Source organism: Armigeres subalbatus, chromosome 2, assembly GCF_024139115.2.
Source record: "Armigeres subalbatus isolate Guangzhou_Male chromosome 2, GZ_Asu_2, whole genome shotgun sequence".
NCBI classification, from domain to species: Eukaryota; Metazoa; Arthropoda; class Insecta; order Diptera; family Culicidae; genus Armigeres; species Armigeres subalbatus.
The window spans coordinates 261,226,450-261,253,755 of NC_085140.1; the positions used below are offsets into that span (position 1 = coordinate 261,226,450).

Below are 27,306 nucleotides of genomic sequence, written 5' to 3' on the forward strand. Positions count from 1 at the left end.
AAAAACCATGGTCAACCACAAGCAGATCGCCAAACTTACAAACACTCGATGCACTCCCCAGTCCTTGCATTACACGGACCACCGTGGCAAGGACAGGGGAGACATTTGCCACCCAGTTCCACTGGGTTTCCAAAATAGCCATCGTCACATCTGGAATATAGTTTAAAAAAAAACAGATGATTCGTGAATGATAAGTTATAATTATTAATATTGCCAGGATACTAACATTTCGCAATGGTCACCTGTGTAGCCTTCCGGGCATTGCGTACAAATGTATTCTGTTGTGTTTAATAATCTGTGAATCAACAAGAAAAACAAATGATGATAGTTAATTTTAAATACTTTAGATAGATGCAAATATGTTTAGCTGAGAAAAGTGCTGTCTGCAATTTATTTTAGGTTCTCAAAATGTATATTTTTTATCTTCAGTGAAACGATTAAATGAAATAGAGTAAACTTTCATACTTCTTGAAAATTATGCGATTCATTGGGGTGTTGTTGTCGAACAAAGTGATTTGCAACAGTGCACAAAGGGAAAAATATGTTTAAAACGCAAAAAAAATCAATATCTCGGTTCGTTACGGGCGGATTGCGGACACAAATTGTAGAACTTTCTAGGGAATCGTGCAAAAGTTGTTAGGTTCACTGCACGAAGCTGCAGGACCTCGTTTACCACAATGCCCCTTATTTGTTATGTTTTCCAGAAGATTTAAGCCTTTTGGGTAATAATTAAAAAATAATAGAACGTGGGGTAAAATGAGCAATATTTTAGTTTCTTAAGTGCGGTGGACAAAAAAAAACTTCACTCGATTTAAAGGAAAATACTAGATCAGACTAGTAATGTTCAATCTATTGCCGATAAGCAATTTTAGGAATATGAGAACGTGGGGTAGAATCAGCAAGATTTCAATTCCCAACATCGTGCAGTAGACAGAGCTCACATAACACAATTTTCGACAAAATTTGGGGGCAAATATGTCATGTTTTATCGATTATTTATTTGTAACTCCAATCAAACAATGAATTACATGACTTATTACAGAAAGTTCTACGATTTGTGTCAAAATTTCAACGCAATCCGCCCATACCGAACCGAGATATTGAGTTTATTCGCGTTATGGACTTTTTTCCCCAGTCTGCAGTGGGGCACTTCAACTTGATTATATTTGTAAAGTAATGAACTTTTTTCTTCTTCTTCAATTTCCCTACAATTCAACTAGAACTTGGTCTGCTTTTCAGGTTAGTATTCTATAAGCATTTGCACAGTTATTAATTGAAAGCTTTTCCTACGCCTTTGCTCGCAAGGCTAACTGAAGCTTCCAAAAGTAATGAGCTTAATTAAATTTTCAAAAATCACCTTAATAAAGTAATAAAGTAAACTGACATTTTTTCATTGGCACACCGCGCCGATACAAATTGCAGGGAGTCTTTTTAAACTTGCACATACAGGCCGGACTCGATTATCCGGAGTGTTCAGAAAAATAATTTAACTCCGGATAATCGAACCCTCCGGATAATCGACACATTTTTTGTTGTCGCTGAAACTCAAATAATCTTTATTCTCGTTAGTTATATAAAATCTAATAAAATATCCCGTTGGTCCGTTGAAGGGTTCTGACTATCGTTAGAGGTCAGCGCCGATCCGAAAATCGTCGGCGGTGATGGCTTGGCGATTTATTTATTACGCTCGTAACGTAATTATTTTTAAGACATTAACGGGAAAATCTTTTTATTTTTCGCCGGAAAAATCTAATGAACTGTCCCAGGAGACAAAAGTTGAAAAGTTTTTTTCAACAGGAAATGCTCTAAAGTTTTCACCGGAATTTCTTTGAAATTTTCACGGGAATTTTTTTAGAAGTTTGCCTGTAGTTTGCCACCGGGCATGCACGCTTTGATTTTTTTTTCTTTTCAAAAAACGAAGGGGCGTTTGGTTGAAAATCAATCAGTGGAAAGTCATTTGACCGAATACTTGGCCGAATAATACATTAAGCCGAAAGCTATCTAGCCGAATTCAATTTGTTCGATACGATTATCATGTGGAAAACGGTTTGACGGTACAACCAAACTCGTCATTTGGCTAGAAAAGCCATATGCTCGAACAGGTCGTTTTGTCGAATAGGCCTTATCTTCGAAAATTCCATTTGACCGAAACGGTAGTTTAGCAGGAAGGGCAAGTTGACCGAAAATGTTATTCAGCTTATCGGATTATATGGGGAAAAATGTCGATCCGTTCGGCCAAACGCCACTTTTTAACAAATGAGCTGTCGGAGTAAACGTCCTTTTCGGCCAAAATCCTTTCTTTTAAATTCTACAAAAAGATCTTTTACTTAGAATTTCAACTTAGAATTTCAACGGTATTCAAAGGAAATTCTTTGGAATTTTCAATTAAAGTTCTTAGTTTTACAAAAAGCTTTTTTGATTTTTCAACGAATAATTGTATGGAATTCTCAAGAAAAATTGATTTTTCCACGAGAAATCCTCTAAAGTTTCAATGGGATTGCCAAAACTGTCGGCGATGACGGCACACACCTCTAACCACTGTGTGGAGGAACTTCTAAATTTTATCGTTAAGCACCAAGATTTTTCAGATGCATTTGATGTTGTGGCTTATACATGTCGGGGCCTTCCGAAAAGTCAGGAACATTCATGAATTAGAACAAAAAAATAATGAATTTCATCGCATAGCACCATTTTACATTCTAATATCGGAATTTATTGCATTTGATTTATTCAATCTATTAATTCAATTCAATACATAACATTCATCTACATTCAGCTCGATCTGTAGTTGCACGTCGCCAACTTTGTAGTCCACGGAGGGACCTCATATCGATCCACCTTGCTCTTTGCGCACCTCGCCTTCTTGTCCTCTGCGGATCCCTATCAGGAACCATTTTCACCGGGTTATTGCCCGACATTCTGAGCATGACATTGTGTATGGATCACCTTGGACACCGAGGTATGAGGTATCTAAAAAAATTGTATGGATTGTCACACTTCAGGAAACCCCCTCCCCCCTCTAAGCGTTACGTAATTTACGGATGTTCCCTAAACACAAGGATTTTTCAGCGCCATTTGTTGTTACTATGAATATAGAACTGGTGTTCTATACATGGACCACCGTTGGTGAAATAATTATTTTTCATATAAATATTGAGGCTGTTCACAAATTACGTAACGCTGGAGGGAGAGTGAGGGGGTCAGGCCGTGCGTTACGATTCATACAAACCAATTAAACCTTCCATATAAAAAGCGTTACGAGGGGGAGAATGGAGGTCCAAAATCTTCAAATTTAGCGTTACGTTATTTGTGAATGAATCCATTCCGGATATTCCGAAGGACCATTTGGTGGCATGAATCACAATGTCAATGCTGTACTCAGAATGTACATACAAATGCTTAAAAAAATATCGGTGCTTTGAATTGAAACTCATAAAATGAGCAATTATGAATGTTCTTGATTTCCGTTCCCTTAGGGTTTTTTCACAAAATCCGTAACGTTGAATTTGATAATTTTGATACCCCACCCTCCCTCTCGTAACTTACGGATCGTAACGCTTGGTCTGACTTCCTTATTTACCCTAAAGCGTTACGTAATTTGTGAACAGTCCCTTAGGGAAGATCCATTAATTACGTACTTGGGTACTTTACGGGTACACAAAGATAATATTTCAATTTTTGTAAGATGGGTAAAAATATTACCCCGGATAATCGAACCTCCAGATAATCGAGTCCGGCCTGTATAGGCTAGATGTACCAGTCGTGGCTATAGCACCAGTTGTCGCACTAGTGCTTTATATGCCAAATGGTCAATCAAATCACCGCAAACCAAGTTCATATCGATAAAGCATATTCATATGATACAATAAAACCTTTGATCTCCTCCAAAACAAGCAAAGCATAATTGTAAAAATTGATTTTGCTTAATTTTTGACGTCCTTTGCACCAGTTGTCGCACTAGTGGTCCCTATTTGGCCAATCCCATAAGATAACAATAGGATTTGCCAAATAAGGAACCAAAATTAAGAATAGTGCCACAACTAGTGCATGCGTTCCTATCATGGATTAATCAATTTTGATGATTATAACAAATTTTATTGTGGTTTTCACAGTTGTTCTAAGGATCAGGAAGTAAAACCTTTCGCTTGATATATAAAGTCCACCCACATGCCTTTTACTTATTTAAAAAAAAAAGGTTTTTCTTTGTATGGCGACAGTTAGTACACCCACCCTACATTGGAGGAAAACCTTCAGCGTGATTTGTTTCTTTTCCGACGATTATTTCTTAGTGACAATTATTGACAGAAGAATAAATATTTTAAATAGTCAGGATTATTTTTTTCGATGAAGCTACTTTGCGTAGCTGACAATAACCTTCCAGATATTTACGTGACTTCTAAAACATCATTATGCTTTGAAATATTTCAACTTTTACGAAGAAATTCAAAAGAACTACTGGAAAAAAAATAAATAATTTGTTCATGAAAATCCAAAATTATTTCATAAACAATTTCCAGGAATAGCTAAAAAGAGTTTTCAAAGATACTCAAAATAATTTTCCTTGAAAATGTATAATGGCCTACGGTGATTTTTAGAAGGATTTCTCGTGACAACATGTTTCTTTGATGGTTTAAAACTCCTCCTCTCTCTGCAAGGGGGGGGGCTCCCATACAAATATACCAACAAATTCTGCATAACTGGATATCTAATCAAGCAAATGGATCCAAATTTGACATGAGAAGGTTTTTGACAGCAAGATAGATATGTTCCTAAGGTAATTGCAGACTCCTCCTGCTCTGAAAAGGGGGGGGGGGGGAGTCATACACAAATTGAGCACAGATTTCTCAACTCAACTCAAGAATTAATCACGCATAGGGAACCGAATTGTTTTGACGTTTGCTCTGCGATTACAATTGCGCCTTCAGAATACTTCCTCGTCTCAAATAATTCTTGGCGAGACGAAGTTCGACGGACTGCCCCACGAACCATCTTGCAATTGGTGTTAGTCGGCGGCATAAAATTTGGGAGAGTACCTTGTAGGCGGCGTTCAGCAATGTGATTGCGCGGTAGTAGCTACATTCCAGCTTATCGCCCTTTTTGTAGATGGGACACACCACACCTTCCATCCACTCCTGCGGCAGAACCTTATCCTCCCAAACCTTGGTAATCACCCAGTGCAGCGCTCTAGCCAGTGCCTCACCACCGACCGTGTTTAAACAGCTCTCCTGGTAGTTGAACAACTCCAGGGGCTTTGTTGTTTTTCAGCCGGGCGATCTCCTACTGGATTTCCGTCGCCAGAAGTCGCATGTCCTGCGCGCATGCTCCTAGGTTCATTACCATACCGCCACCGTTGTCCGCCATATCGCCATTCAGGTGCTCTTCGTAGTGCTGCCATCACCTTTGGATCACCTCACGCTCGTCTGTAAGAAAGTTCCCGTTTAAGTCCTTACACATATCGGACTGTGGCACGTGGCCCTTACGTGAACGGTTTAACTTCCCATGGAACTTTCGTGCGTTATTAGCGCGGTTCCTCCGTCTCTTCACGGTCTCGATCTTCCTGCTGGCGCTTTTTTCTCCGAAAAATCGAGTTTTGTCTGTTCCGCGCCCGTTTGTATCGAGCCTTGTTCGCCCTCGTGCGATGTTGCAGCAGCCTCGCCCATGCTGCATTCTTCTCCTCAACTAACTGCTCACATACCAGTCATACCAGTCGTTTCTCTGATCCGTGGCCACCGTGCCTAGTGCAGCGGTTGCTGTGCTTCCAATGGCGGATCGAATATCTCTCCAGCCATCTTCAAGAGATGCTGTGCCTAGCTGCTCTTCCGTTGGAAGTGCCACTTCTAGCTGCAACGCGTAGTCTTGGGTGAGTCTACCGTCTTGTAGCCGCCCAATGTTTAGCCGTGGCGGACGACTTCGACGCGTGTTCTACACCGTCGAGAGTTTTGAGCGCAGACATACTGCAACGAGGTAGTGGTCGGATTCAATATTCGCACTGCGGTAAAGTGCGGACGTTCGTGATGTCGGAGAAGAATTTACCGTCGATTAAAACGTGGTCGATTTGGTTTCCCGTTATTTGATTAGGTGATTTCCATGTGGCCTTGTGGATATTTTTGTGGGGAAAGAAGGTGCTTCGGACTACCATTCCGCGGGAGGCTGCGAAGTTTATGCATCGTTGGCCGTTGTCGTTCAATACGGTATGCAGACTATCCGGTCCGATGACCGGTCTATACATTTCCTCCTTACCTACCTGAGCGTTAATGTGACCGGTGACGATTTTGACGTCCCGCAGTGGGCATCCATCGTGCATAGAACGCTTCTTTCTCGTCGTCGGGTCTCCCTTCGTGTGGGCAATGCACGTTGATGATGCTATAGTTGAAGAAACGGCCTTTAATCCTCAGCTTGCACATCCTTGCGTTGATTGGCTACCACCCAATCACACGTTGGCGCATCTTACCCAGAACTATGAAGCCAGTTCCCAGCTGGTTGGTGGTGCCACAGCTTTGGTAGAAGGTAGCCGCTTGGTGCCCGCTTTCCACACTTTCTGTCCTGTCCAGCAGATTTCCTGCAGCGCTACGACGTCGAAGTTGCGGGGATGTAATTCATCGTAGATTATCCTGTCGCAACCTGCTAAGGCTAGCGACTTGCAGTTCCATGTTCCAAGCTTCCAATCGTGATCCTTTATTCGTCGCATGGGTCGTTGCCGATTGTATCGAGTCGTATTATCTTCTATGTCGTTCGTAATGGTTGTTTTCAAAGGCTATTTTTCGGACCTGCGCAAACCTTCGGTCTCGTCGGTGGGCCGTCGTGTCAGGGCTGCTTAGCGTCACACCTAACACTAGGACTTGGGCTTGTGCGCTTTGAGCGGCACATGGTCGCTTTGGCGGAACCTTCTTGCGGATACATGCAGCTTTTTATAGAGGTTTAACAGGGGGTCCTCCTTAGCCGTTTGGTAAGACGCACGGTTACAAAGCAAGACCATGCTGAGGGTGGCCGGGTTCGATTCCCGGTGCCGGTCTAGGCAATTTTCGGGTCTCGACTTCTCTGGACATAAAAGTATCATCGTGCTAGCCTCATAATATACGAATGCAAAAATGGTAACCTAGCTTAGAAAACTCGCAGTTAATAACTTTGGAAGTGCTTAATGAACACTAAGCTGCGAGGCGGCTCTGTCCCAGTGTGGGAATGCAATGCAGGTGGAAAAACTCAGAAACGTTCAACTTTTGTGGTTTCACATCATGATGAACGAGAGTTTCCACCGCTTCCGGAAACATATCAAATTCTAGATGCCCATTTTTATCGATTTTCTCAGCCAAATAGAGAGAACTGATGGCTAATCTAGCAACATCCGAGCGCTCCAATGTTCGCGCATTCTGGTATCGTGGAAGTATCAATTTCTTTGATTCTTTTGAACCCATGAAGAACATGGTTAAAGTTGTTTCTCCAATTCTGAATCCTCTCTTGGAAAAATGATCAACTTCGTCGATATATGATTTTGATTCATAGTGGAACAGTCTAAGTATTCTTTCGAAATTAGATATTTTTAAATTGCATTGCTTTTGCTTTATGTGAAACATGACTAATAGCAAATGTCAACTAAAATCACTAGATACAAAGTCTGGCGGAGTAAAAATCGCAAGTTTTGGCAACCAGGATACTGCCCCCACTCGCATATCAGTCCCATACTGTTTTTTCGCATATTGAGATAATATAGCCATTGAAGTTCGGAATATCATCTTCCATATGAAACTTCAAAAAAATCTAATAAATTGAAAACTCATCGGATCTGGTTGAAATTTTGCTGAGTTGTTCATCATTCGATAGATTACCGAATTACTTTGATTGAAACATTGTTTAGTTTTGTGCAATCAGGTCATAAAAATTCTTGATGGGATTGTTGTGTGGGTACTTTTAATATGGAATGAGACGCACATGACTTGGTATTTTTTTACTCATGGACATACAAAATCGCAATTTTTATTATGATTTATGGAAGTACATTAGAAATTAACACTATTCACTGGGTTAACTCAAAAGTGATGAATAGTCAAACGGGACTGTTATGCGAGTGGGGGCAGGATAAATCTTGTCAAAATTTGGGAACCCCTTAAAAAAGTAAGCTGTCTCACGGCTTTAGCTTTTGCAAGTTGCTTCCACAAAGTAAACAAACTTTTTTTCACATTCTATCCGCGAAAATTATGTTGTTAGTTTTTTATATTGTAGTTGTTTTTAAAACTGCTCAAACTCTTCCAAATGCCAGATGATTTTTTGCGTTTTACGCTTTACGGAGGCTAGTGCTATGAGGAACAAATGAATTATACATTTTGCCAGATGTCTGCTGGTGTAGTCCCTGAACACGCCAGGTTAAGCAAAGAAAGTTGTTAGTTTCACCAATATTTTTTTTTTGTTCTTTTTTTAGCGATTTCTATGAAGAAAAAATGTTGATAACCACAACGTCAATTCCTGCATTCAAAAATATTGCCTAACTAACAAATCAAAACTATATTTTGAAACCTTTTAAAATAAGAACTGTTATAGATAGAATACTTACTCAGTTCCTCCTTTCAGTAGACAGCTCGGCGAAAAGTTGTTGCTCTCAGCCTCCATCGGACAGGCGCACTTCTTACAATCGTCAGGTTTCCCAATCAAAGCATTTCCGTAATATCCCGGTAAACAACGCTCACAAGTGTCCCCGAACGTGTTATGATGGCACAATCCACACTCACCGGTCACTAAATCACAGCTTTCCGCATGACCATTGCACATTGTACACGGGATACATTTGGCCACATTTTCGTGAGTGATCGTATTTTCGTAGATTCGTACATAACCGAATGCACACTGTTCACATGATAGACCGGAATAACCTGGAGGGCAATCGCACTTTTCTACTGCACTTTCGCCTTCAATTGATTCACTTTCATTTGCACCTTCATACAGCATTGCCGCTTCCAAAACGCTCTCCACTTGATCGGTATGGAAGGTACCCCTTAGTAAGATACTTTCCACGTCCAATAGAACGGACAAAAACTGAGCCCTCGTTACCGGATCACCATGGTATTCGGTCCTTTTGAGCCGCGTGACAATGTCTTTAACACTTTTTGGTACGTGGTACCAGTTGTCTTCTCTCAGGTGGATCTCCAAGGTTGCGTTAGATGGACCTGTGAATGTTTCATCTCCGAAGGCAATTTTCATACCATTCCGTCCGCATAGAATGATGCTTGGACCGGTGGTTGGTTTTCCACTTGTATCACCCCGTACTATGACCCAGGAGGTTTTGAATGTCAACTTGTTTCCGTAACTTTGAAGACGATTTCCAAGGTAGCCTTTGGGTGTAGACCAATATACCGCCTCCGTTTCCGACAGTTCAAACATTCCAATTACCATGAACCCTGTTTCGTTATCCCTTGTAGGATAGGCTATTCTAGATCTTGCCAAGTCAGTTACACTCCAGCCTTCTAAAGTTCCGTAGCTTGAACTCTTCACAATTGCATTTGTACAAGTTTGTCCTATGCCTGAGCAAAAGCATTTTGAACAACCTTCTGGATTGTCAACGCTCAAAGAAAAGTAACCGGAAGCACACCGATCGCACTGCTCTCCTTCCACGTGCAATTTGCACTGGCAGTGCGATTCACATTCACCCCCGGGCATTGTTCCTCGTATATCACAAAGACATTTGGTGCACTTTTCTCCGTGATATCCGGGAGCACACTCCGTACATTCGGGTCCAGTAAAGCCTTCCTTGCAAACGCACTCCCCACCAAACGGATCACACTCGCCAGTAGATCCAATTTCATTACAACCACACGGCACGCATGGTTCTTCTGCATTAGGCATTCTACCCACAGGTCGGTAATAAAACGGGAGACATTTTTCACAGTTGATACCGGTGGTAAATTTTGTGCAATTCAGACAAACACCACCGCCGGTCAGTTTTCCTCGCACGTTGACGCTGAGTCCCTTTTCGTCCACATCGGGGTCGTAGAAACATTCCTTGGCATGGCCGTTACACTAAAATGAAAATGAAAATTTTAGGCAAAATTAAGGTTTATTTTTGATTTAACGGTGATTTGATAACTCTGCAATGTAACTATCGGAACATGATTTGAAGTACGTTAGTATGACCTATTGTGGCATCGTGTTGAATTACGGGGTTCAAAAATTAGCTGAATATAAATACAACTAAATGACTATCAAGATGTTTATGTATCTACCTGGTTGTCCTTAATAATTAAAACTTGAAAATGTTTTAATGCTTGATTTGTTAAAAGTAATCTGAATAAATAACTATTCCATTTTTAAAAGTTTAATCATATAACGCATACCCTGAAAACTAAGGTCAATCGAAAACTCACCTCACACCGCTCGCACTTGTTTGCCTGGAAAGGCGTCCCAACCCGGTAGGGTCTCTGGTTGTACAACGGACAGCACCGATCGCAATGCGTTCCGCACGTGTTGTGCATACACTCACAGCGTGGTAGATTTTCGATGTTGTTGTCGTTGGCTTTGCATTTGGCAGCATGGCCGGAGCAGAAACACCGCCCACCGATCCGCAGCGAACGAATGGTGTAAAAGCTCCGTTTCGCCTGCGCCAAAGTATCCGTCCCACTGTCAGCGCTTACGCCATCACGAAACACCGCAGTGTGCATACGTAGCAGGCGAATCCGAATGTAGCGAGCCAAGGTGAAATTGAGCAGCTCTTGTGAGGTGGTTTTCTCACTCGGTCGGCCGGTGATGAGCGAGAGGTTGATTTCACCACTCTCAAGCGGATCGACGGAGGAAAACTGTGTGGAGCAAATCACTTCGGAGTCGTTCTTGAAGATGTAGTTGGCACTGTGAGCCGCCAGTCCGAACCGATCCCGACACTCGTCGTCGTCAGCGGCGAAGTACTGCCATGCACCGTACACCTTCCCGTCGGTGGATTTTTCCAAAGCCCACGCCGCCGGCAGAGGTGAGACTGCGGCACGCATCGTGAAAAACACCACTTGATAGACCTGCGGAGAAGAAGGATGCACATGTGGAGAAAGCATTAGCATGAGCTTAAACGGTTCGTTCGCGTTCAATTAGGATTATAAAATTTTATTGCTTCGTTCAGGCACCGCGATAGTTAACGACAGATTGGTTCGTCGCTCTTGGTCCAGTCATAGGGGGAGATTTTGTCGTTAGCATCAGTTGTGTCGTAAGTGGGTAGGTACAGCAGTAGGTGTTCTGTTGCATCGCATCTGCGTTATTGGGTCAGATGTTGTGGATCATATATGTACAAGCGACCAAGAGACTCCATGGAAAATGTATAAAAATGATTGATTAAAGTTTTGAGCATACGTGTTGTGATTAATTCAAGCTAGCAACTACTTTAAATGCAAGGTGATGTAAAACGGGCAAACTGAGCGTTAACCCTCGTAGAACCGTCATCCTGCGAACGCCTCCGACAAACGTCATCGTAGTAGAATGAGCATGTTTCGTTTGCGTCGGGGAATGCATTGAACATGTTCATGCGCTACAGAAGTCCATAAGGAACTTTGTGCAATTTTCAGACGGTAAGTTACTCGACCAATATTTGTATCGCGTCTTTCGCTGCAACTTCGGCGACGTCGGTCGTTGACGACGACGGCAAATGGCAGCCAGTTTATGGCCGGTCTCAAGCAGCCTAAACGATTGAAGGCGATTGCAAAGAGTTTGGGTAGGGTAAACTGGGGTAATATGCACCCCCGGGGCAAAATGACCTTTTGGTATTTTTAGCAGTGTTCCAGGAATATTTTCAAGAATGTTTACTACTGGATTAGTAGTTCGAGATCCGAACTACATGCGCTGTGGTAAATACTCTCGAAAAACTGCCGAAAATGTACTTAAAAATGCCAAAGGGTCGTTTTGCCCCGGGGTGCATATTACCCCAGTTTCCCCTACCACTTTTAGACGCAACTAATGCCCATTTATGGGGCTTCGGAAGAAAAAGCGCGCACGGCTCCCCAACCGAATGGTACAGGGATTGTACGTAATGTAAGTACATCGAATGCGAATCTCGCGCTCCAATCGGGCAACATATTTTAATTTGAACCGACACGTTGATGACCAAAAAAGTTAAGCTTTGTGGTTTTCTATCAGGGATAATAGACGGCTGGGTCTCGTTTGTTTGCGGTTGTCGGCAAATCATTTAACAGTTGGAATGGGAACAGATTGCAGGTTTGATTGTCTGATGGTTTGCTGGTGGCGGTTGTTGATTTTGTAGCAAGACCATATGCCAATGTAATGGGAAAGATACTTCTCGTATAATCACAATGTAGCCGGTGATTCATGAATGTTGCACAATGATCACAACGTATTTTGAGCTTATGTCAGGGGCCATGCAAAGTTTATGTCACGCTCTGCGGGGAGGGGATGGTTCCAATTTCTAGATAAGGTGTAACAAAGTGGGATGACTAATACGGTACGTCATCACAATTCTTTGCAGGCAAAACAAAAATCGAAGCGTACTGGAGAATCCATGTAGTTCTGTTTTTGATTGAACAATTAATTGAAAAGAAAATAGAATTCCAAATTTATTTTTTTTCGGTGAATTTTGAGCGAGCAGTTGAAATAATTTAAGTGCTGTTTCCTGGAGATAGTTTTGGGAATTTATCCTTCTCCCCCATTTTGTTAGAAGAAAAATTCCGTTCAAACCCTTACACATTTGAAAAATTTCGGCTGCGCCGCTGAAAAGAACATGTACACTCAACCGTCTTTTTATGTCACTTTGTTGTTAGGATGCAAAATGATCAGGTAACTGTTAGAATTCGAAATGAGTGAAAAAAAGCTCGTTTCGGCATCCAATTAGAATATACCACCCTTTCATTCCTGTTACATTGGCAACCCGTTTACAAAGACGAACCTCTGCCATAGAACCTAACCCCTAGATTCCAATAAAATTCCACAGGAACTCATAACGAATGCAGAGGTGTTCTCGGCTTGCAGTGGGCGAGTGATTGCATCATCAATTCCTTCCCATCCCCGATAAGCCGTGAGGATGTGGCGTTATCGACCATTCAGAAAATTAGAGCTCTCGGACTGTGTTCCATCCATTGATTCCTTGTGAAATTGCGATTGCTCTGGTCAACCACGGAGTGGCAACTACGAAATGCACGGCCATCATGCTCGTGCTTTTAACAAAACTGGTAATCCTCCAGGTACATTTTTAGCTAACCCTTCCTAGGAAATTTCTTCTCCCGGAACTCCCGGAACTTCTGGAATTCTGAAATTTCGGGAACTCCGCCACCAGCGATTCTTTCTGCAGAAATTCTGGGGATTCAAGACTCCTCCAAGAAGTCGGGAATTCCCACACTAAGGGTTTTGAGGAATTGCTCTGTTAAGAATTTTGAATTAGGGGGAATGACGGCTTTGGCAGGTTTTGTTCTATTACTGGCAGGGGGGTTTTTTATTACTGACTAGGCTTAAATTAGGCCTAAACATTCTTTGCATATCAAAGAATATTGTGGCCAAATTTCATAAAGTTTGGTCGACAAAAACCCCCCTGCCAATAATAGAACAAAACCTGCCAAAGCCGTCTTTCCCCCTATTTAAATCTGAGAAAATCTTTTCCCAGAAATTTTACAAGATTCTTTCTTTAGCAATTCTGGGAAACTGCAGACTGTAAGGGAAGGGTCGTTTGGCTGAAACCCATTCGGCCGAAAGCCATTTGGCCGAATGCCACTAGGACGAAAGTTGTTTGGCCGTATATATCATTTGGCCGAACAGACCATTAGGCTGTAAGTCATTTGGCCGAATGGGTTGTTTGGCCGAAAGGGTCATTAGGCCGAAAGGGTCGTTTGGCCGAATGGGTCATTTGACCGAAAGGGTCATTTGGCCGAAAGGGTGATTTTGCCGAATAGGTCGTTTGGCCGAAAGGGTCATTTGGCCGAAAGGGTCTTTAGGCCGAAAGGGTCATTTGGCCAAAAAGGACATTTGGCAGAATAAGACATGTGGCCGAATATGAAAAAGTAAGGAGTCAGAACCATCACACCATCGCCATCGCCTCCATTCCAGCAACGCAGGTATTATCTCCCCCAGATGTTTTGGAGAAATTCTCCTCCAGGAATTCTAGGAACTCATTGTACAGTGTTGACTCGATTTTGTCGCTCCCCGATTTTGTCTGCCCCCGATTTTGTCTGCCCCCGATTTTATCACGTTTTCGACCCGATTTTATCACGTCCCGGTTTTATCACGTTTTCGACCCGATTTTGACACCCCAAAAAATGTTGTCATTCTTTTTATTTTCGTATTTTTTTAAAACTTTATTAATGTGTTTTTCGTAAATAATACAACAAACAACATTGATTTTCATGAAATAACTTTCACCGCCTGAAGTTTTTTACGAACAACTTTTGAGTACCTGGGAAATATTCTGTAAGCAAATTCGACAAGAAATAACGGGTACCGTTCACGCATTTGGCCTTTCCAAGGCATAAAATGATTCATATTTGTGGAATGAATTAAATAATTGGAAATATTTTTTTCCAATTTTGTCACATACCCTGGTTTATCACCCCAAAATTCACCAGGGGGTGATAAAATCGGGATATTACTGTATAAGAATTGTGAAAAACTCTAAGATTAGTATTTTTGGAGAATTCCTCTTTCAGAAGCTCTGGGACATTCCAATTCCAACGCAGTGTTCCATCTCTTTGATTTCAATTCATCGCCAGCTATTCTACAACGACTTTTTGCAGCACACTTTCGAGACACAAATTAACACAAAAATTGAAGATTGATATGTCCTGTTTAATTGTATTGGTGTGTTTCTTATGAATTCTGATTGCTGTATTATGAGCATATTTTATCCTTGTTTATACATATAATAATTAGATTTGGGGGACATTTTTATCCTTATAATCATTGAAATAAAAAAAAAAAAAAATACAGTCGACTCTCCACATCTCGATGTTCTATATCTCGATATCTCTCCCTATCTCGATGGTTTCCCCAGTCCCTTCAATCTACATACATTTGGGCTTTCTACATCTCGATAACCTCCCTATCTCGATATCTCTCTATCTCGATGGTTTCTGATCATATTTTGTTCAGGATTCACTCTCCTTATGTCGATATGGTCAAATGTTTAGGCTACTAGACAAAAGGAAACGACATTTGTTTTGTTGTCGTTTTTCATAGCAACGAGCTTTTTTGGATCAAGTACCCATTTCAATTTTCCTTCCATTCCTCGATCTCTCCCTATCTCGATGGTCCCTTCAATATCGAGATGTGGAGAGACGACTGTATAAATAAATAAATAAATATTTCTCCTACATGAATTCCTTCTACAGAAATTCTCCTAAATACTCATTTAGGAATTTTGCCCCTCCAAAGGTTAGGGCAATTTCTCTCACACGAATTTTGTGGAATCTCTCCCCCAGAAATTAATATGAATTCCTCCTTAAGAAATTTGGAGGAATTTATCCTCCGAGGATCCCGGCAAATTATTCCCCTCATCCTAACTCTGGGGAATTCCTTACTCTCGAATTATGAGGATATCTTCTCCTATGAATTATAGGAAATTTCTTCTCTTTGTATTCTGGGGAATTCATTCGATAGGACTTCTAAAAAGTTCCTTCTACAAGAATTCCTGTGAAATTGTGAGGGGGGGGGGGGTGTTTTATACTCCCAGGTTTCAGTTCACTCCAAGAATTCCATATCTATGAGCTTTAGGGATTCCCTTGTTGGAATGAATAATACGTGTCCCAGAATTTCTGTATGGGGAACTCATGGAAAATTTCCATCATCAGTTCCTGTAGTTTTTTGTAGGGTTTTCTGTCCTTCAGGAATTTTCTCATCTGATCTTTTTTGTTGACATTTCATCCTCCATTTGAAAATTTCTGTATCGCAGCTTGGTGTTCATCAAGCACTTCTACAGTTTCTAGCTGCGAGGTTTCTAAGTAGATTCACCTTTTTTTGCATTCCTGTGTCTTAACACTAACACGATAATGCTCATAGGTATAGGGTAGAACCAAAAAAAAATAAACTGCACCATGAAATGGATCCAGCCACCTTCTCGGAATTTTTGATAGTATTTTCACTAGGAATTAAGATTTATGAAGAGATTTCAAAATGAATTTCTGGAGAGAAAGTAATGAAATTCCTAAAGAAATTTTTAAAGGAATCTTAGGTGCATTTTCTCATATATTCCTGAAGGATTATTTAATAGCGTACAATATAAATTATGCTTATTGCCATTAATGCACGAGACATGCAAATAATATTCCAAAAAACAATTGTTCGTCAACACCGAAGAAATGATAATTTTGAATCGCGCCGATCCGAGCCGCCACCGCCGGGAGTAACCCCGGCGTGACGCCGGCTAACCCGCCACCGTCGATAGAAAATTGCGTTCACGCCGCCGCCGGTTCAAAGTGGATCGGCGCACAGGTCTACCCCGAATACCATGGCCCCGAATGAGCCAGTACCCCGAATCATGATTGCAAGTTTTTTAGTTTATTTCAATGAAACAAAGTTAATAGGCAATATAAGGTTATTTAGAATTCATGTGAATGATCAATACCTACTTGTTTTACGAATTATACAATAGCAGGGCGACAGTTGAGTAAATTACATATTTTTTACGATAATTTTGATCGTAGGCCCGTATTCATTTTTCGAACCGATAGTTCTTTGACAAGGTTTATAGTTTATTTATCTTCTCGAGGTTTTCTGCATAACATTCTGTATTAAATTTTTCTGAACGAGTATTATAGTTCTTCATCGTAAGTTATGCCGTCCAACTGCAATTCACTGTTTTTGGATGTTTCTGCATACATTTTTGCATATAAACTTCCAACGAGTTTAGCACCGCCCAAACGTTGACCGATTTGGCTGAAATTTTGTCCAGAGCATCAGGGCATCAAATAGAACCGAATAAGAGGGCGGCCCATCAAAAAAATTGAAAAAAGTTTTTCCCATACTAATTTGAGCCACCCTAGTGCCCACACATCATCTATTCATCGACTTCAAAGCCGCATATGATACAATCGATCGGGACCAGCTATGGCAGCTAATGCACGAACACGGATTTCCGGATAAACTGACACGGTTGATCAAAGCGACGATGGATCGGGTGATGTGCATAGTTTGAGTTTCAGGGGCATTCTCGAGTCCCTTCGAAATCCAGGCTCAGAAGCCTCCTTTCAAGAGGCTCAAAGGCCTCCTTCCAAGAGGTTCGGAAGGCTCCTTTCAAGAGACTCAAAAGCATCCTTTCAAGAGGCTCAAAAGCCTCGTTCTAAAAGGCTCGGAAGCGTCCTTTCAAGAGGCTCAAAATCCTTCTTTCAAGGGGCTCGGAAGCCTCCTTTCAAGAAGCATGAAAGCCTCCTTTCAAGAAGCTCAAAAGCCTTCTTTTAAGATGCAAAGAAAGACTCCTTTTAAGTGGCTCAAAAACCTCCTTCCAGGCTCAGAAGCCTCCTTGCAAGTGGCTCAAAAGCTCCCTTCCAAGAGGCTCAGAAGGCTCCTTTCAAGTGGCTCGAAATCCTTCTTTCAAGAGGCTCGGAAGCCTCCTTTCAAGTAGCTCAAAAGCCTTCTTTTCTAGAGGCTCAAAAACCTCCTTTTCTAGAGGCTCAAAAGCCTGCTTTCAAGAGGCTCAGAAGCTTCCTTTCAAGATCCTTTCATGAGGCTCGGAAGCCTTCTTTCAAGAGGCTCGGAAGCTTCCTTTCAAGAGGCTCAGAAGCCTCCTTTAAAGTGGCTCGGAAGGCTCCTTTCGTGAGGCTCGGAAGTCTCTATTCGAGAGGTTAGGTTGCCTCCTTTCAAAAGGCTCGTAAGCCTCCTTTCAAGAGGTTCGGAAGTTTCTTTTCAAGAGGCTCGGAATTCTTCTTTTAAGAGGCTTGGAAGCGTCCTTTTAAGATGCAAAGGAAGACTCCTTTTGAGTGGCTCGAAATCCGCCTTCAAGAGGCTCGGAAGCCTCACTACAAGAGGCTCAAAAGCCTCTAATTAAGAGGCGCGGAAGCCTACTTTGAAGGAATTCAAAAGCTGAAAGGAGCTTCCTTTCAAAGGGCTCGGAATTATTCTTCAAGAGGATTGGAAGCCTTATTTCGAGAGGGGGTACCTCAACTAATGCAAAAATTCGGAGGGGTACCTCTCAAGAAAAAGGTTGAGAAACGCTGATCTATATAATAAAAATGAAATGGTCTGTGTTCGTATCCGCATAACTCGAAAATGGCTGGAAGGATTTTCTTCATTCCTTCAGCAAATATGGTCGTAATTGTTTCCGACGGGTTTATATAACATTTCCTCATGCGAAAATCACGAGTAGGGTTGATTAAATCGTGAAAAACTAAAATGGAAATTTCTCATGGGCAGTTCACACCGCGCATTATCGCCTACTATGCAGGACAACGTCTACCGGGCCGACTAGTAGTTAATAAATTACAATTTTACGATTAATTGGTATCTGCTGATGTTAAAAATAATTATGGAAAACTACAGATTTGTAATATATTCGGGATACAGCACTTTCGGGGTAATGGATTTCTGGGTAATGTCCCATTCGGGGTAATGACTTTCGAAATACTGTCCCATTCGGGGTAGTGGCCTTCAGGGTAATGAGATTCGGGGTACTGAGGTGGAGTCAGCAACTAGTATTTTCGACTGTAATTTAATGCATAAGAGATGGCTTTTCAGTCTTAACAAAATCAAAACACTGTTAATTAATCTTGTTCAAAGTTTCGGTCCGTTTGGAATTGGGACCTTCCTCAGGCACTCTACAACACTATCCATAATTCTTTTACCCACAATTCCATAGCCCCGAAGGCCACTACCCCGAATGAGTCACTACCCCGATTTTTTTTAATCAAACTGATCATAGTTCCGACGAGGTCTGAAGAAGGAGCTGAAGACTTTAATGGTAATGATCACTCCCGTATGAGTCGGAACCAGTAAAAAATAGACAAGGATCTATTCACAGCGGAAACGTCAATATAAGTAACAGAGTGCCAGTTAAAGAATAATAAAGCCCATATCTTCAATAGCTTTGAGTAGCGTAGTAGGATTTGAAATTCCTGGTGGACTTGTCCTTGAAAAATTTATCGCTTTCTATTCTCGGAGTATGACGAAATGTTTGAACCATTGAATGATGGAGATGCATTGTAATTAGATGAGTGCGTCATTACATAAATATAATTAATCGAAAGTTTCGGATAAAACTATAAATTTGTTGAAATTATAAATAGGGGAACTGTTCCGTTTTCCATCTCACTGTACATATATTCATCTCATCGCAAAGAAATACAGCACCAGTCTCGTCGCTTTTTTTTGCTAACACGCGTGCTCACTGCTGAAAAAAAATCACAAAAATAAGAAACAAACCAAATTCCTTTTCATTGCTCTGTTTTTGATGGGATGGAAATAGGAGCTATGGGATGAAGTGCCGAACCGTTCCCCTATGTAATACGATTTCCTTCTTGACCAAACAAACGCCACCTTCTATTCGACTTTGTGTAGCGAATCACTTGTTTTCGATAACATTTTTGTTGCTCACTGTAGACTAACCCAATCACAGTTTGTAAATGATGGCTTCTACAATCGCTTTCCAATCCTTTTGGATATGCTCAAATACTTGATTCTTGTTTCTGATTCCATTACGATTCTTAGACTTATGATCTTCCGGAGATTCTCAATAGAGCTGAGATCAGGCGATTGAAGTGACTATCCTATCACTGATAAGTTTTTACTCTGTCAAATTTTAACTAAAAGTTAAATGAATCGTTATAAGCTATTATAAGTTATTTGAAGTATTTTTTTTATAAGAAAATTATTTTGAGCTTTTTAGTGGAATGTTTTCACCTGTCATAAGACGAGTTTATACCATCCCATTGAATTCCACCACTTAATTGTATCTTGACAGATACGTATTTCGACCTCAACAGTAAGGCCGTCTTCAGTGTCTCGTACTTGACTCGACTTCGAGTCGAGTCGAGTCGAGTCAAGTACGAGACACTGAAGACGGCCTTACTGTTGAGGTCGAAATACGTATCTGTCAAGATACAATTAAGTGGTGGAATTCAATGGGATGGTATAAACTCGTCTTATGACAGGTATTTTTTTTAGTTATTTGAAATATCATGGCATATTGACATTTGAGTTTAGCAAATTTATGAGTAAACAAAAAATATTCAAATCCAACCTTTTTTTTAGATATAATATTTTTCACATATTTTGTCGATATCTTGATATCTAATAATTGGGGTACTCGTCAAAGGCACCTGTAAACATAGAAAATACATTCTTATAAACTCAGCTTCAGCGAAGTAACTTTTGAATGACGACCCAGACGCCACTGTCATAGCAAAAAAGATCACTTTCGTTCAACAGCCATTGAGTGACAATGGATGGCTGTTGCTATTCAAATCATTTTTCCAGCCATAACACTTATGCTCATCAACCTTCATCCCGAATTCAAGGAAATAACAATCCATAAAACACACTTTGGCTAAGAAAAACCTGCATTCCTAAATTACAATACGGTATACGCTACCTTTGGCATCGGCTAGAAAAAGTTAGTAAGTCTTCCCGGTGCACAACGGAAAAAACATAAATATCATCTCGGTAAACAAGCTCAGCCATGGCGCATCCGCGACGAAGAGGTCTGCTTCCAGGTGACCGGGTGAAGTGGCTGCATTATTCACGCCTTTGATAAATCGCGTCAAGAAATCATCAAGTTTACGCCGATAACAATAGAGCCTCTGGGTCTTCATTTTCAGTGGAACTACTTGCGGGAAATGTCTCAAGGGCCTACCGCGTCTCGAGGTTTCTCTTTAGCTCGGTGCGTATCCGAGTTATGCGCGCCATCGTTGAACAAATATAGTCTTCAACCAACCAGAGCCCTTGCCCTAACTAAACTCAGCCCCGGCTAGACGCATGGCTCGAGTGCTAAAAGTAACATTCCGAATGGCTTTGGGGTCTTTCGCGAGAGGTGGTCTATTGATAGCATGCGAGAAAAGAAAATATTTATAAATCATTTAGCCGCACATTGAAGCCGGCACCACCGTCCACGAGGGCCAGGGAGCTGAACCTGAAACGTGTGGCCTACCCAGTCGCTAGTCTTGTGGCGCAGGAAGGAAGGCGCTGGCTGGTGGTAGCTAAAAGGCGTCAATTTAATTCAATCAAACGTACACCTTTGGCATTCCCTATGGTAGCTGACCAAGCATTATGCTCTTGCAATGAGACTGCTAGTTGGTCGTTTATCAAGTGGCAGTTGTGCCTGTTATGATCATTTAAATCGATTTTTTTTATCTCTTCTGACCAAAGGGGAGTCACGCGTGCCCTGAATCTGGTGGAATAGTTTACATCTCGATCAGCTTGCGTGTTGTAGGATTTTGCAATCAGGCATTCGGATTCGTCGAGAGGTAGGGGAACTGGGGGTAGGACGCCCACGTTAAGGAAAATGCCATTTTTATCAATGAAAACCACCATTTCAGCCAGTTTTCATCAGCGCATACTGAAGAACAGCATATCTGCGACTGACTACCGATAACAGATATCTAATTGTCCATTTTATTGCACAGAAATTTGATTTTTGAAAAGCACCCGAAAAAAAATGATTTTGAAACCATGCGGGGTGAGATGCGCCAGTGGATGGGTTAAAACGCGCATGTGCTTAGCGTACTGATTTTCATTTTAATTGCCTACATTAAGGCAATTAACCGAATGTTTCAGCTGTTTCGGTCATACGAAATGAGCATGGGCGTAATGCCCCACACCGACCTCAGAAGTTTGAAGGCCCATAAAATCGTTTTAAAACCATTTTTGACGACGATTTCGTGTGGAACATAAAGAACACGAGTAAGCAGCATGGCTCATGGCTCAATTATTAATTTATCAATGTATAACAGCGACAGAAAGACTAAATTCCACCGAGCTAGAATTGCATCAAAACACGCAAAAATCGTTATTTCGAGTTTTTCATGTATAACTAGAGAAAAATCATGAAATACTTATATGTATCCAATGGCAATATTTTTCATTGCTTTATCGTATAGACTATTGAAAATAATCAAAATGGGGATATTTAACCTTATTCAGGGGTGGCGCGTTTTAACCCCTATGGGCGTGCTACCCCCACTTCCCCTACCTTGCAACGAAAGTGATCGCTAATGATAAGCGCACCCGTTTGTAAATAATCGCGTAGTATTTATGGCATATTCAGATCGAGTGTATATCTGAATGCAACATTTCCAGCGGATTTATGGTTACCAACCACTTGATTGCCCTATCTTGTTCATCAAGTTATTAAAAAACATTCCTTGCTAAATTTCATCAATCGGGTTCGTCACCGCCCACTGATTGAAATCTTTCGATTAAATTCCGTAGAACGGTTGTTCTTAATTGAAGGGAAGTCCATCCTGTGGAAGTAATCCAGTGGAAAAATCTGATTGAGTTTCGCTTACGATCGATTCACTCGCGTTCTATCTCTGCCCGATTGAAAACAGAGTTAAAAGAAATTAAAAGAATACGACTACCATTTAATTATATAGTAATGGCTTAGATTCTGAGAAAATTAGCAGGTGCTTGAACAGATTCTCACATAAAATATGATATCACCCAACTGGATTCTGAATCATTTATTTAGTGATGAAGTTTGATGAATACTAGCATCGTAATGACCTCTATATTGTAAATCGATTGTTATATGGATGGCAAATTAATTTGCTTATATGAAAACAAGAAATATTGAGATATTGATATTGATTCCACACTTGTTAAAAAAGGAAAATTTCACCCATCAATATTTCAAAAAAATAGGAATCCAACAGATTTAGATTCTGGATAATATATACCAGATATTGAGGTGCTCCCTGATTTTTGGATCTACAACCCAAGCAACATTTTAAGATTTATCATGCTCTATAAGAGGTTTTCATAACCAGTTGCTAATAAAACTTATAACTCCACCAAAACCTCTTCATAACATCATTAAAATAGCCTTCCGGCCTAATGGACCAATCTAGTAAAAGTTATTAAAACCGTTTCAAGAGTAGTAATAAAACTGCGATGAAATATTATATAGTATTTATTAATACTCTATAGGAGGTTATCGTGACCATCAGAAGAGTGACAATAAAACTATTTCATTTTCATATTATGGATTATATTTATTGTCATTCCATTGCCTTTGTTTTTATTTTCACTACATATCAATGTCCCCTATGTAAAGCTGATGTGTGGAAAATAATGTTTCTGATTTGATGTTGAAAATGGAGTATTATTTAAGTAGTTCATACAACAGAATGACATGCGCAACCAAATTTATCGTGAATATTGAGTTTGTAGAAGCTTAAAATCAACGCGCCTCGAAATTATCGAATAATCACATGAAAACAGGAAATTAAATAATTTTCCAAACTGCTCAAAATATTTCAATTTCAAATAGTTTGTGATAAAGTAATCCTGCTTCTATCAAAAAACCTCAGAAATAATTGAATTCCACTATTGAATAGTTTATTTGATCGTAATTGATGTATTTTTTTCAATCACGGCTATGACGTTGATCATTATTTCAACATGGCGACATTCCTTTTTATGAAAACAAAAATCTGGCGATAAATAGCTCAATGGCTTTTGTGATAACCTCAATAATTCTCCTTGGTTACTTCATGACCGTTTTAAACTTGCTATAAAACTTTGTCATGATTACACTTCCCTACAACAGATGGCCTTCGGTTCGATAACATGCAGCCTAGTGGCTGAGGTGGGAAGCACTTTTTCATCCTACCGGCAACGATGCCAAATCTGTGGAAATAAAAGCTCTCGACGAATTTGCGGATCTGTATAAGAAATCTACGAATGCTAGTAATTTCCTGAAATTAGTGAATCTTCAAATATATGGAATATTACCCATTCGTATTTTTGGTGTAATTTGTAGGAATCAAATATGTGTATGTTACAATGGAAAATTATTTAACCAGGTGGACATGTGCTCAAGGAAAAATGCAAAAATTATTTCCTCCTTCACTTTTTTAGAAACCGGAAACTTGAAATCATCGTGAATTAAAATGATTCTTTATCGTATCAGCTTTTCATGAAAAGCCGCAATCCAATTAAGTGCATATATTTAACAGCATTTCATATTTATGTGTCTCATTTCTCAAATCAATATCAAAACATAAGAGTTACAGTTGAATAATTTTCAAATAACCCTGCTCATAGAACATACTCAATATTGACAGAAATCGAATTGTTTTTGACAAACCTTTATTGGTATTATTGGATAACACCGGAGATTCTTAAGACCAAGGGATTTTTTACCTGTCCCTTTTTAGTTATTTTTTTTAATTTGGGAAATGAGAAGCATCTTAAGAAACACATGTCACTCACACTATGTCGGTAAAAATATGCTAACCTCATTATGCGTCTTATTGCATTATTCACGTATAAGTTATACAGCAACACTGCTTTCCAAATTCAACATGGCGAATAGATCGAGTTACGTTGAGTTGTTTTAAAGCAGTGACCCAAACTGGTTTTATGACGCATTTGAAAGCAATAATAAAACTATTATTAAAACTTCATAGCTAGCAAAAAGTTTAGTTTTAAAATATGGTTTATAAGAGTTTTATGGATATCTCAAGAGTGATATAAAACCTTTGTTCGTTAGCATTGTTTATGACCACCATAAAACAATAGGCTTTAATTATTCCCACAATAAAACCTTTTTAAAATTCATATAAAACCCAACGGTCACAGAATTGTTACTTGGGCAAATGTGTACAAATGCAAAAACAAACGAACGTGTACTACTCAAACTAGCTACAATTAAACTTTATAACAACATCAAATTTAAGAAAATGTGTGCTCAATTCATTTTTAAAAATTATTTCGAGTATATCATCTCATCGTTGTCACCTTGTATAACATAGATGAAACAACAAAGTAGAATCAACTACTAGATCTGAGGACTCATAACAAGCAACTTTGTTCCATGTCTCACTTATACACTTCAGACAGACAGCAATAATGCTTGTGATCCGTTATATCAACTTCACACTTCAACCGAATAGATACAATGTTAACCCACCCAACAGCTTTTATTTCTCGTTATCTAAACGACAATTAAACACGACATTTATTTATCTAACACATGTTGAACATATTAACGTCAAGTCTCGAAACAACTAATGAACATACAAATCGCCTGCTCGTCTGCCGCAAACTGTGCCATTGGATACAAATTTTGCAACGTCCAGTTTTACATAAACTTTCCGGAGCCCGACAAACGACTGTCGATTAATATGCCTATAGCTTAATCACTGCTACCGATCGAAAACCGATGAAACCGCTGCTTAACAACAAATAAGGCGTTAATTAATTGCGACAATTTACGATGCACTTTGATCGCCTGCACCAAACAGTCGTTTCGCTGAAGACTTCGAGCTTCGTTGCATTTCGCCGCTACTTACTGGTAAGCATGTTGGAGACTTCTTCATCGTTGGCATCGTTTATGACATGTACACACAAGTCTATAAATGGTGTCATAATACTAAAAATCAATTAATATCGATACAGGCCCATCCCGAACAGTGGTGGTATAACTGTTTACGTTTTATCTTATTGGATAGTGTTAATTGCAGAAAAGAAGGTTGGTTCGCACATACGACAGAAGCCACATGTTCGAAAGAACATTTTTAATTTGTTAATCAAGCGGGGATGTCCGTTCACGTTTGGCTGAATTGAAAGCTTTCTCGCATGTTATAAAAGATGAAATTTATTACATCAGGATGGTCGATTCTCACGTTTTCAACCACATCGTGGCGAATGGCGGACATGTTCGAGGGTTGGATCTTCTGCGGAGACGTCATTATCATTTATAGTGACCTGCTTCAAAAGTGTCCGATTTACACCCAGCTGGCATCAGGTATATCCGAATGGTGTGAAAAAAAAACTTGGTTGCTCATTTCCCAGGTCCAATCAGTTTTAAGCAAATCTGATTGCCAAAACGGGTAAGATATGACGGGTGATCAACTTTCGGGTAATCGCGCCTTTGTGAATATTTTTAGAAAAAGGGACTTGTAATGTCTCTCAAATGTTTAACCTTTGTTTTTCATCTGTTTGCTTCTCAGCTTCGTCCCATTTTCCGAAATAAACTTTATCTAAACTTAGAAGAGATAATTCGTAAAATTTAAAATTACCATCAAGACAAACGTTTTGCTTTCCAATGTTCTAAACAAAACATCTATCTATCTATTCGGAAATTATCGAACAAAATTATGAATAGTGACAAAACTTTAATTAGAGTTTTTTCGTGTAATGAGACGTAGTTTTAATCGTAGGGCAAGTGGCTCGGTTGTGGGCACCCCCACATATCTTTGGACAGAAAGCAAATGCTGGCAAGTGATTTGTTTGCTACAAATCATGATGTGCCGTCGTTCAGGGTGACATTGGACCTAGGGGGTAAGATTGGACCAAAAACGAAACATGTTTCCACTCCTGATATCTCAGAAACTGTCACGAATTTTGATGAAAACTTTAAACGGTTCGAAATTATATTAAAATTCACGTCTAGGAAATCACAAAACAAATTCCAAATTCCATGTGCTCGTACCATAATGCTTGGAATTTGAATGTAAAACTATTGATCGAATGAACCCGTATTAAAATAGTGTCAGTAATGCCCCACAAATCTATTACATAACTAGTTTTTAGATCGATGGATACCTGGTTATCATGTTACGATAATCTGTTGTTGTTTTATCGAATTTTATTAATATTTATATAACGGTTCTGGTTTTTCGTAGCAAACGAACAATGCACGCAAAAAAGGGGTGAGATTGGGCCAAGTCTTCAGTTGAGTTGCCTTACATAGTTGGTAAGAGCCGTAATGTAGGCAATTATTTTGAATGAACGACATTGGTGGAAATACTCGCTTCACGAGTAAAGGCCCCCCAGAGCTAAGCGATTTTATCGCCACGACGGCGACAAGTAGTCGTCGCTGCATGCAATGTTCTATGTACGCTTCCATACCAACGGCGATAGAATCGCAGTCGCCAAACGATAGAATCGCGTCGCGTGTGTTTGGGGGAACCTAAGAAAAGAGTGTAATTGGGCCTACCAAAAATGCCATACTCGCGCGAACCTACTGCCTGCATTTTTCTGGCGCTTGCTTTGTTCGCGAGTACGGGCAGAGCAAAAACAAAAAGCCGGGCTGTATTTTGTTCGGGAGTAAAAACACGGTTGCGAGTTTTTGTGATTACTTCGAATACAATGAATAGATTTGACTTGACATAAACACAATAACAATAAACAATTGTGTTCTTGCTCGAACATCAGTGAGAAATAAGTTCCGAGGTTGTTTTATGACTTTTAGCAAAT

The 27,306-nt window shown here is 40.2% G+C and overlaps 1 protein-coding gene across 3 annotated transcripts in view; it reads right to left on the reverse strand.

Moving 5' to 3' along the window:
* LOC134212149 (laminin subunit alpha lam-3) overlaps nt 1–27,306 on the reverse strand; it is a 536,022-nt gene that overhangs the window by 274,145 nt on the left and 234,571 nt on the right. For all 3 annotated transcript variants that reach the window (XM_062689752.1, XM_062689751.1, XM_062689753.1), the window contains exons 5-8: nt 10,350–10,988; nt 8,546–10,005; nt 227–295; nt 40–150 (exon numbers count right to left, since the gene is read on the reverse strand). In XM_062689752.1, the coding sequence (XP_062545736.1) occupies nt 40–150; nt 227–295; nt 8,546–10,005; nt 10,350–10,988 (2,279 nt within the window). The remainder of the gene's footprint in view (nt 1–39; nt 151–226; nt 296–8,545; nt 10,006–10,349; nt 10,989–27,306) is intronic.